The 12,606-nt window shown below is 42.6% G+C and overlaps 1 protein-coding gene across 3 annotated transcripts in view; it reads right to left on the reverse strand.

Moving 5' to 3' along the window:
* TIAM2 (TIAM Rac1 associated GEF 2) overlaps window positions 1–12,606 on the reverse strand; it is a 230,507-nt gene that overhangs the window by 70,731 nt on the left and 147,170 nt on the right. For 2 of the 3 annotated variants that reach the window (XM_036871916.1, XM_036871918.1), the window contains 3 exons: window positions 7,953–8,138; window positions 7,104–7,250; window positions 3,995–4,066 (listed from right to left, as the gene is read on the reverse strand). In XM_036871916.1, the coding sequence (XP_036727811.1) occupies window positions 3,995–4,066; window positions 7,104–7,250; window positions 7,953–8,138 (405 nt within the window). The remainder of the gene's footprint in view (window positions 1–3,994; window positions 4,067–7,103; window positions 7,251–7,952; window positions 8,139–12,606) is intronic. The other variant, XM_036871919.1, reaches the window with a different exon arrangement.

The raw sequence follows: 12,606 nt of genomic DNA on the forward strand, positions 1-12,606 counted from the left end.
ATCCATGCTGAAATCACATGCTTTATTTTCAATAAGCCAGATAAGATATTCTCCTACATTGTTTTTCATAAAAGGAACAGGGAATCGTGAAAATAAGCCGAGCAAGTTGATGTATCTGGAAAACTCCTTTCTCCGCTTAGCCTTAAAGGTGCTACATTAAATTAGTCTTCTAACCACCCACCCAGAAGTCCCCGGTTGGTTACCACTGCACACTCCCCCCACCCACTCCATCTCTCCCTCCCCACAGAATCAGTTTCCAATCAGCCTGTTCAAGTTTTCCAGTTCCTGGAGAAGACAAGCGAAACAGCAAAAAATATAATAAACAGACAATGTGGGTCAAATCCCAGCCTTGTCAGGGCTGGTTATCTCACGTCTCCGGGCTTCTTTCTATTTCTTCACCTTTACAAGGGGCTAAAGCGCGCCAGCCTCATGGAGGAATCAGGAGACTGGTGTGAGGAATGGCATTTGAACGAACTACATAAACTGTAAAGAGCCATAAACAATGTAAAAGGTCTTTTTTGAAGTTCAGTGTGGACTGTGGAATTACACTATAGTAGACTTGACCACCGTAATTCAACAATGGCCACTATAAAGAACTGCATGAGAATCACCCCTTGTTTCAAAACCCCGGGGAATCATGGTGACCACGGGCGCCCAGACCACCGCGTGGTCCAGCGCTGAGTGGCCACGCACGAAATGCAACATCACTGAACTGCAGCCAAGGCCACTGCGCCCACTACAGTTAAGGTTTGCAAATCACTTCCGCCCTCAGGGTAGGGCAACTTCTACAGAAGCATTTCTTATTACTATCATATTAATGGTCCTGAAAGCACATGTCAAATTACTTCTGTCCCGTGTGCCTCAAGGAGAGAAAATTGAAACTCCGTGGGTTCTCACAGCAGATGCTTTTGGATCAAATGGCTCATAATTACTGCTTGGATCACTGAAGGGAAGTGAGCAGCAAAATCACAATCTGGCTGTCACAAACGGGCCCACACCACGGTTGCTGATAAAAGGAAGGTCTATTAGCAAGTGAGATGAGAAGAGAACACAAAAGAAGTTATGCGCTCTTGGCTGTCTTAACAACAGCAAAATGTCACAGAGGAGGTGGTGTTTATTTCCTTCTTGGGCCGAGGCCCAAACATCAGTTGATATGAAAGGGAAACAAAGACCTATCTATGTACTATCCATCTGTGCACGTACGGATGTTATGTACGGTTCCAGACTAAATGTTCTATTTAAACAGACCAGAGTTATGGTCAAGAGTAAGCGGTTTCATTCATAGCTTCCATTTAAAAAAAACAACATTAGCGGGTTTTTTTTTCCAGTTTGGAGCTAACGACTGATGTGACAATACTTCATTCACTCACTGCCGCAGAAAGTTGGGACACCCCAAGCCAATTTTCCAGGAGAGAGAGCCAAGGCCTGGGGCTCCACAGCAACTGCAATGAAGCCCCTGGGGTAGCTGCCGTCCAGAGCCTCCGTCAGGGATTTGTTGTCACAATCTCCATAACAAACATCTCCCTTCAAACGCTGATTGAGACTCATTATTACTCACAAAGAAGTACCCTAGGAAAAGCTTTCGTTTTTGGCTGGCCAAAGTGTCCTTTAAAAAATGCTCAAATAAGACTGGCCTTATTCCAACCTTAACAGATTTCAAATTAGGGTGACTCACTGTTGGACTGTTATATGATGCACCGATTAGAATAGAATATTTTTAAATACCCGTGACCCCTCCTCCCTCCCAACACTCAGGAATGACTGCCTTTCTGTGTGACGCTAATGGACACAATACACTGTTTACAAACAGACGTTTTGTGCAAGTTATAAATATTCTCCAAGAACGATTAGCAAAAGAAAACAAGTGGAATGAAATATTAATTATTCAACCAGCTACAGGCAGAATTTTAAGTCCCAGAGACATAAAAAAACCAAATACCCTTCATTCTATCTGCAACTCACTTAAACCTAGTTATCTGAGCACTACAGTACAGAAATGATAAACACACCATTAAAATAGCCCTATATGTCAAAGGAATTTCTGCACTGTTGCTACAGCAGAAGCAATGTTTAGTTAAAACAAATAGGGATAAATGTTTAAATACATACGCCTAAAAAAAAAAAAAGATGCAATAATTCTCTCCTCTCACTCGTTCCAGCGCCAGTGGGACTTGTCAATTAAATCACAAGAAGATCATCTGGTAATTTAAGCCCAATTTAAATAAATACTAAGCTTAATTCTGACCATTAATGGCTATTTTAGCAAAAATTTATTTTCAAAGTCCAACATAAGCTCTGTTAAGAGACAGCGCTTTGATGATACAATTTCTAAACTCTCAAAGTAGGAATTTTAAATTGTTATTTAATGCTGGAAGACATACGAAAATTATGGGTTTTCATTGCAGATCAAACAGCTCTTCTCAACCATTAAAGGGCCACATCTAATATAGACAATTAACAGGCAAATTTATTACGCAATATTATATCCTTAGCAGTGAGCCATGGACTGAGAAAACACACACACAATCAAGGGTCCTAGTTACAAGTTTGCTTGGGAGACACGACATACACACTTGGTGGGATGACTAACCATGACTAACCATAAAAGACTGTAAGAACCAAGCAAACAACAGTGATGTAATTTCTTTTAATCAAGTAAAATCCCTGGTGGACAGCGTATTTTGATCTGATTTTGAAATAAGCTCTGCATGTATATAGAAATAAAGGGGCAGGGAATGGAAATTATTCGTTATGAAAAGTCCACCATTTTGACGGCGTGTTTTATAAAGAAGGAAGGTATGGGTCTGACTTCCTCAGGGCCCCGTTTGGTCAAAGCTGGCCAAAGGAGGGCACAGAGACCAGCCAGAACCAGCCAGAAGCAGTGTCCACGACACAGCCTCCGGGCACAGGCACCCCATCTCATGACCTGCCCTCTGGCAGCCCCTGACCTCTGTGAGTGGGAGGTCAGGGTAGGGCTCTGAGCAGAGGTTCTCTACCCCATTTCAGGACACCTCGGGCAGAGCTGCCCCCCGGAGTGGTCTCTATAATAACCATGGAACTGAGCCCATGCTAAGCACCCACGGTTGGGCCAACCTCCCATGGAGGCAGAATAGGTGGTTGTCTGTGGTGTATATTTTAGGATCACCAGAAAGTTCCTCACTCACCTCCCCCCAGACCCATCACTGGGTCTAACACTCCACCATTCCTCAGATTTTTCAAACTACGGCCAATTCACTGAACTATCCCAATTAATTTGTTAAGTGATACTGCCTACTTCTGCAACAGCACATTGTTTGTCCAAGCCGTTAAAATCATGTTTCAACCTCAACAAAGAGTTTAGAGGTTTATTGGATATAAAACCTAAGAGAAAATGATTTGGTAAAGCAGATGATAAGAGAAATAGATCATAACATGAAACACAGCTTTAAGGGGAGACACAGCTTTGTGTCTTTGAAAAAGACACAAAGAAGAGGCATGAGCTCACCCAGACCACCTTCACCCTACTCCAGAATTCCATTCAGAAATGGTTCTGAGGATCTACTCGGTCAGAAGCTGTCCTGGGGACTAGACGGGGCCCCTGTATTCAGCTCCACTAAGGGCACCAAAGGCTACTGATTCGCAGCATGATGTAATATGTGTGTGAAGCCCCCGGACACCCGGAGAGGAAAATGCAAGTTTGGATTCACCAAACTCTCAAATGACGGTAAGAACTGCTGAGGAATAGGGACGAATAAAGGAAAGTTGCTATTTTGAACTAAAGTTGCTTTAGCCTAGCTATACCGCTTTGAAGATGGAGTTATCATGAGTTTAGATACCTTCAAAAATACTTGGCATTCTGAAAACATCTTTTACCTACTTGGGACCATTTGAGTTCTAACTTTACAGTATTTTCAACAGATTCAGGTAAAGATTCAGAACCAGCATCCCCTCATTAACTTAGCATTTGTGTCATCCAAGTAAAAATAAGATGGCTGCCATCTACGGCAACGTTTACCTCACTGGAGTTATTGGAGCTTTGAGGTAGCTGAGTTCCAGAAAATCCATGGCTGTCACTTGAATCAAATATCTGATAGGCAGGAGGGAAAAAAAGACTAATGAAATGGCTCTGCAATGTTCGTGTGGCAGCTACCCTTTCTCAGTATTGAAAAATTTAAGGCCTATGACATTTGATAAGATCTTCATATTGCAATGTGTACTATTTACTACTCTACTACATTTAAAGTTTTAACTTTAAAGTTGCTTTTTTTTCTTCCCATATGGTTACATATTTTACTTTTCTATGATATATATTATTCAAGTCATCCTGGATATTCTTTGGTTTTTTTCCAATGGGGTTTTTTATTTATTTATTTATTTATTTATTTATTTATTTATTGTTGGCTGTGTTGGGTCTTCCTTTCTGTGCGAGGGCTTTCTATAGTTGCAGCAAGCGGGGGCCACTCTTCATCGCGGCGTGTGGGCCTCTCACTATCGCGGCCTCTCTTGTTGCGGAGCACAGGCTCCAGACGCGCAGGCTCAGTAGTCGTGGCTCACGGGCCCAGTTGCTCCGCAGCATGTGGGATCCTCCCATACCAGGGCTCGAACCCGTGTCCCCTGCATTGGCAGGCGGATTCTCAACCACTGCGCCACCGGGGAAGCCCCCATCCTGGATATTCCTGATGCTGCTTTTCCAAGAAGTACACGTTTCTGAAGATGTAGAAATCAAAGTTGGCAAAGCCACCAAAATCAAGCTTATAACTTTTTAAAATGTGCATAGAAGAAATATTGGGAAGAAATAAAGCTAAATATTAAAAGTGGCTGTGTTTGGGTAGAGGGACTAGGAATAATTTCCTTTACTATTTCCAATTTTTATCTTCTAGATTTTGTAGTAGAACATTAACAAACAGGCCATTTACACATTTACGGATACCTACTACCTCAACTTCATTGTTATATAAATACCAGTGTCACATCTTTTTAAAACAAAAATGTTCAACCAAATGCTTTTGTTTCTCAAGAAATCTTACATTAAGGACATTTACTACATATGATGGGGTAAAGACCATATTAGGGTCATATCTAATTGCTAAATGTCAACATTTTATAAGCAAATTATCAAGATATTTATCGTTGTCATTTAATTATACAGAATTGGCTACCTTGATTAAAATCAGAATTTGCCTCAAAGACATTATTTAAACTTCATAGAAGTTGAATTCAAAAACATAAGCCCAGCATTAGCCAACGGTTTATAGTTAACTATAGTCTATAAGGAAGAAATATGCTTCCATTTATAACAAACAAATGATTACTTTCACAACTAAAGTACAAATAGAACCACAATTTTTTTTTTAATAAATGTATTTATTTTTTTGGCTGCGTTGGGTCTTTGTTGCTGCGTGCGGGCTTTCTCTAGTTGTGGCGAGCGGGGACTACTCTTCGTTGCGGTACGCGGGCTTCTCATTGCGGTGGCTTCTCTTGTTGCGGAGCATGGGCTCTAGGCGCGCGGGCTTCAGTAGTTGTGGCACGTGGGCTCAGCAGTCGTGGCTCGCGGGCTTAGTTGCTCCGCGGCATGTGGGATCTTCCTGGACCAGGGCTCGAAGCCATGTCCCCTGCATTGGCAGGCAGATTCTTAACCACTGCGCCACCAGGGAAGTCCAGAACCACAATTTTTAAACGTGATATTCTTTCCAGTTGTGAGTATACAAAAACAGTGGCCAAATAAAAGGGATTCCACGTGAGTTTGCCCTCTTTCAATCAATCAACCCATGTCCCACCACCTCCAGCTTTATTGTTTTAGGATTACAGACGGGTCAATGAAGTTGATTCTATCCCTGTTACTCACCTATTTCACAAAACTGTTATGCACAATCAAATGTGTATATCCATATAAAATTAGAAAATAAAGTTCATAAAATGTGACCCTCTCTGCCAGCATATTCAGAATAACAGCAACCCGTGAGAAGTAAAACCAAGAACTTCCTTGGGCTTCATCACAACTCACTTCCCAACTCACTTAAACGGTCAGATCATTTTGTGATAGCTCATCTTTTCAACAGTCTTTCAAAAAATAATAATCCTAAAACATATCGCTCAGCAACATAAAGATCATTATCATATACTGTATTAACAGCATTAGGAAATACTTCAGATATGAGTGTTCAAAATGTTCTGAAAACAATTCACTGTCCTTGGGCCACACTTCAACAATAAGCACTCAGGCTATTTTTAACTTGACAAAATGTTGAAAGAGCCGCCTTTCCTCCAGAAAACTAAGCAGCAGCGAAGGCCCAGGGCTGCAGCATGCAGGTAGACCCAGTCCCAGCCCCACCCCTCGGCTGCTGCGTGAACAGGGGAAAGGAAGCGACTCAAACTCTCCCGGTCCCAGGCTCCTCCTCTGTCAAATGTGATGACGAAACGCCTACTTTGTGTCATAAAGATGAAGTCAGCAAAGCGTCTGGCACCATCAATAGAATTTAGTTGCTGCTACTCTATTATTAATTTTACATGTTGGTTTTGGGGGCTTTTTTTTTTTTTTTAGTATATTTACAAAGTTGTACAATCATCACCACCATCTAATTCCAGAATATTTTTTTAGCACTCCCCAAAGAAACTCCATATCCACTGGCAGTCATTCCCTATGCGCCCCTCCCCCCAGCCCTTGGCAATCACTAGTTACCTTCTGTCTCTATGGGTGTGCCTATCCTGGACTTTTAATGTAAATGGAATTATAGAACCTGTGGCCTTTTGTGTTTAGCTTCTTTCACTTAGCATCATGTTTTCAAGGTTCATCCACGTGGGAGCAGGTATCAGCACTTTCTTCCTTTTTTTTTTCTTTAATATAAAATCTATGACAATTACTTCTAAAGGCTTCTTTTCTGATGATTCTTACTTTTGTGTTCCCGTGCGCTGCAGATGTGAGCAAGGTGTGAATACCTCTTTGGGAGTGCCAAAAAGAGATTGAGCAACTTGTGTGTTTCCATTTGGGGAAAAAATTCATGCTAAGACTGCATCCCTTTGAAGGAACTTTTATCTCATTCTGAAGGGTGATGAACACTTATGATTTATGGCATACCAAGGATTTCCCGCTAGGTCTGCTGTCCCTACCACGCTGACAAACTCACCTGAGTCATAGACGGTCTTTTCTCCTTCCCTTTTCTTGCGAGCGTGTCCAGCCCTTTTAATGAAGAAAATAAGCCCTTCTTGTGTCTTCCTCGCTGGGTCAGTGAGAGTGCTCTCTTCCGGAGAGCAGAGTCACCTCTAGAACATACCTAATTCAAAACAATTTAGAAAAATCTTAAGGCGCCATTATTTGGATGACAGAGAGAATTAACCATTGCCCTAGAACAGGGGTAAAGCCCTGCTCGCTATCAATGTGTTCTGAACAGCCCCCAAAGCTGCTGCAGGTCTGACATACCAGGACCGCGTCCACCACAGAGATGTCCCTTATCTGGATAAACACGTCTAGTTACAAGATTCACATCTCTTCGGGGTGGGGAGCAGGGTCAGCACAACCACCCTCGGACCACCCGCCACCCCCCCGCTGAGCTAGTACTATCCACAGAAGCCACCTGCACAGGAGCAATTTCAGAAAACCCAGTGGGGCTCTCGGGAGAACAGATCAAACAACCCTCCGCCAGCCCTTTAATTCTTCACACCATTGTTGCTACTCCTCGGGGATTCCACCTTCCTGACTGTACGAGGTGGAACAGACAGAAGGGCAGACGCAGATGTGAATATTTCATAACTGTGTATTAGTAGTTGGATTCCGAGAACGAGCAGCAAAGAAGCTGGGATGCTGGGACTTTACAGCAGGATGCCAATCATCCCTCCCCCGGCGCCCGGCCCCTGGGTGGCCCTGGTCAGTTACTGGCTTAAGTCACAGCAGAGCTGAATGTCAACAAGCTGGAGAAAGGTGAGCATCCGCAGTGCTCCCCCTTCACGCCGCCGAACAGCCTTCCTTGGAAACTCACCAGAGCGTGGAAGGAGGAAACTGACAAGACGCCCAACCGGCCCAGGGCCAGCTTGGAGGGGCGGCTGGCAGCAGCAAGGAGGCTCTTGGGGTTCGGCAACTCCCCGCCTTGCAGGCTGGCCAGATAGCAGCGCATCCTGAACAGATCCATGTGAAATTTCTCCAGGTTCTGCTCCCACTGCTGGATCTGTTTAAGCAAGAATAGGACTAATTTAAATAAAAATGAGAAGTGCTCATGGGTCAAATTGAAAACGTGACCCCTTTCACAAACTTTAAGGAAAAAGTCATTTCAGCTGCTGTTGCACGGTTGAAATGAGCCGTCCCTGCTCACCTCATCTCAAGCCCTCCCGCCCAAATACACGGGGCCGGACCGCACTGTACTTCATCAGGACGGCCAAAGACAAAACAAAGCTGGTGGTCCCAATACAGTACCATGCCACGACCTTTGGAGAACTCTAGCACTGAAAACCAGGCTGACTTCAGGCAGGATGCACAATTGCAAGTCAGTTACTTCACTTTGTTTCATTTACATTCACAGCCTCTGATCTTAATCAGATTAACTGGTCTGCACACAAACAGACGCTAGCTGAATGTAGGCAAGTGGCTGCACGTTTCTGTACATTCTGAGAATGACTTAAAATAACAAGCAGATGAACTTAGGCATAAGGACAAACAGAGCTTTTACTCCTATTTTGAGTATATTAGAGAAGAATCACCATCTACACATCTTTATTATTTCTACGTATTCTTCAAAACTTAAGCCATGAGTTGGTAAAGAAGTACAAACTCTGGGGGCCACTCTCCCTTCTTCCAAGAATGTCAAAGTATGTTGCGTGTAAGTATTACCTTCATTTAAACATAAACGAATAGGTGAAGAAAGGCTCTAGTAAGTTGCCAACGTAGGGATTCAGAAGAGAACAGAAAGCAGGGCTTCAAATGGTATTCAGAGCAATCTCGCAATTCAAGAGAAGGTCTGTAGTGAAGGCTTACAGTGATTCGGTACGAGAATTGTGTCATTTCAGTTGCAACAACTGCATCTCTAGTTTTGCCAAGTTTAGCACCCAAACAGATCCTAAACTTTCACAGTACACTTTCCAGGCCAACCCGTGATCCTGGATAAATGATATTTTGAAGGATCTCTGACATTTAACACTACGGTCCCCTCAGTCTCTGCCCAGGGAAAAGCAGGACAAATTCTGGGTGCTCCTTAGACCCCCTCCAAGTTCTCTGTATCCATTTCTTAGGAAGGTCACTGCACAACTTTTCCACATAAAAGAAATACGATGGCTACAAGGTCTAAACAAATAATTTGTTGATCCGTCATAGTTTGTCCGCAAAACAACAAAAGTCCCAGAGTGCACTGAAGAATCTCAATCTCCAGTTTAACTTCCTTTAAGACGCTGTATAACCTTGCCAGTGATGTAACAGCCCACTCATGTCAGCCTTGAATCAATACCAGAAGGACCTGTTGGCTTTTACAAGTGAAAAATGCCCAGCTCCACTGCCTGAAGAGTCTACTGATTAGGCATGAGGCCCAGAAAAGCTGACACTTCAAAAGCACCTGCAACAACTCTGGTACCCGGCCTGAGTGAGGACCACTGTTCTAGACTAACACGGCAGTTCAAATTGAACTGCAAATCTCTTCGTGGTCTTGCCATGTTAGAGAATTCTAGATTCCAGAAGTAATGGATGGTATTCTGTAACCATAAACTACATATACCAGGAGCGATAAGTCCCAGCAAAACTATACTCCCAGTTCTGTCTCACAAATATCTTCACTAGCTGACACCTGAACATCCACAACTTAGACGCATTCTTTTGTCTTCTAATAATATGCAGATATTCCTAGGTTGGGTAGTGTATTAAAGTTTATCCCTCATCTATAACTCCATGTGAAACAGCTTATGAGATGCTTTCTAGGGGTTCTGGAGAGGGGGAGGTGGGGTATGAAAGGAAAGAAAAACAGTGAGTCATTGGATACCAGACAATAAAGGAGCCCATGCCATCCACAGAGGAATAAAAAGACAAAATACCAAATAAAATAAAACCCAGGTCTATGCCAATCGCTACAGATCAGGGAAGATGACAATCTCTCATATTTTCACTGACTTCTGCAGTTTACAAAGATTTTTAAAGGCATCATTGAATGTATTTAAATGACTACACAACAAAGCACCACTGGAAGGAAAAGACAGTTCCATCCTAAACAATACACAGGGACTCTTCAAATTGTGCCAGAAACACTTTATAATCTTCAGCACACCTAGACCTCTCTACCCAAAACCTGGGACAAAATGCAGGTAAGTTCATAGGAAGAAAATGAATTCAGATGCTTAGGTTTGTTGAAAGAAAGAAGGGGCTGGGAGACCCCAAAAGCCCAAAGCAGACCTTACAAAGATCAAGAAGTTTGTTAATATATGTGATTATGTTTCAAGAGAACTAGTATCTCAATCAGTACTGCACACTGTAGAGAAATTTTTTAATCTGAACTTAGTAGAAAATGCAAATGAGAATGGACATTATGACTTCTCCATTTCACTGATGTTTCCTGTCTTTATCTTGACTGAGCCATGGGGTGCCCAGATGTGTGGTCAAACACCAATCTGACTGTTTCTATGAGTGTTTGGGATGGGATTAAATGGGTAGACAGAATAAAGAAGACCGCCCTCCCTCTTGTGGGTGGGCCTCATCCAATGAGTTGAAGGCCTGGCTAGAACAAAAAGTCTGACCCTCCCTAAGCAAGGAAGAATTCTCCTCTTGCCTGATGGTCCTTCAAACTGGGATATGGGCCTTTTTCCTGCCTTTTGACTGGAACTGAAATGCTGGCCCATCCTGGGTCTCCAGCCTGCCAGTCTTCAGATGCAAACCACACCATCCGCTGTCCTGGGTCTGTAGCTGACTGACTCACTGCAGATCTTGGGGCCTGCCCATCTCCGTAATCACATGAGCCAACTCCTTATAATAAATCTCTTTACAAATATATTTTTCACACGTCCTATTGGTTCTGTTTCTCTGGAGAACCCTGACTAATACATCCTTCATTCCACAGAGCTCTGTGGCAGAGTAAGCCATGATTAGTCACACAGCTAGTCCATATTTAAAGACAATATCTTATTTTTAAGGTCATGGTTCTTTATGGAGAGAATCGGAGAGAGTGTTCACATGAGGATCTGTGATTGGATAAGAAACAATGAAATATTTGATTTTTCTATCCACGGACTCACCAAAGTTGTAGAGAAGGATGTGGGAGAATATGCAGGTAAAAGTCCAGTGAGGACATGGATTCAGGTGCTTGGGTTACTTAGAGGGAAGAGAGAAGTACAAAGGCCAGACCCACAAGCTCAGTACAGACCTTGCAATACTGGGGAAGTCTGTGGACACAGGCAATGAGCTTGCAAGGGAGTTAGGGTCGCCACACCCTCATTTCTCAGCAGAGAATACTGAGGCCCAGGGAGGGAAGTGACTTGACCAGGGCCACACAATAAGCCGGCCCCTCCAGGTCGGCCAAGGCCCAAAGCTGATCCTGATGGGAACAACATGTGTGAACAAGCTTCAATCGAGCACTTAGAATGCAGCCCCTGAGCCCCTGGTCCTCTCGCTCACAAGGTGGGTATCGTGCACTATCCAGTAATTACTTAGCAACTTTCAGTTCAATTTTCATCTAACCGTCAACTGTATTTCTCCCCACAAATCCCCAGGTGTTCTACAGAGAAGATGTAAGACTATCCACACTCTCATTTGGGTGAAATCTTGCCTCTCAATTTCCTACCAGCCTTGATCTTCAAGTTCAGCCCAAATTTAATGTTAACTAAAAGGAAAAACATTTTATTTTTATCCCTTTATCCCTCAAAAGATGAGATAAGGATACATTTTTCTTAAATGAAAGGGAGAAATAGAAGACGGTTTTGTATCTATGATACATACTACTGCAGTAAATTTCAACCATCGTCACCAAAACAGCAATATTATCCAGCCTCACACTTATCAGGGAATTTCTGGAGATTTTTTCCTAATATGATCAAAAATGAAAATGCCCCAAATCAATTCCTTTAACCCAAGACTGTTTTTTTCCCCCTTTTTCCTACATTCCACAAGTACTGATAATTGCCCCAGACATTTATTTCATCAGCACATGAAAATCAAAACTCAGCTTCTATGGAGCTTGAGCTTTCATTTCTTTAATACCTGTGCACAAAACACAAAAATAACATGAATGAAGAAAACCCACACAAAGGAAGTTTTCACTATCTTTCATTTGTAAAAGAAAATTATCAACAAAACTTAAGGAGGAAAACTCCCATTTTTAAGCACTGACACAAATACAATGCAAAAGTTTCCTCTTTATTGCTAATATAGCTATATTTATTTAATGAGCTCAGAAAGGCTATGGTCTGCTCTAGAAAGTGGGAGGGGAAGGAGATGAAGGTTCATGCTAAAAATAACAGATGAATAAGTGATACATAAAAAAGATGACGAGTACATTCCTACCACACCCAAAACTCCTAGAAAAATATTTTCTGCCGTTTAGTCATTCGATCACAGTATTTGGTCATTTGTCCATTTCTAGGTTGGTCCTAAAAGATAATTAGTTTTTCCTTTCTGGCAGAGTAAGTTGAAAAACTCCCATGCAATATTTTCCAAGCGCTAAAACCCAC

This window comes from Balaenoptera musculus, chromosome 12 (assembly GCF_009873245.2).
Source record: "Balaenoptera musculus isolate JJ_BM4_2016_0621 chromosome 12, mBalMus1.pri.v3, whole genome shotgun sequence".
NCBI lineage: Eukaryota > Metazoa > Chordata > Mammalia > Artiodactyla > Balaenopteridae > Balaenoptera > Balaenoptera musculus.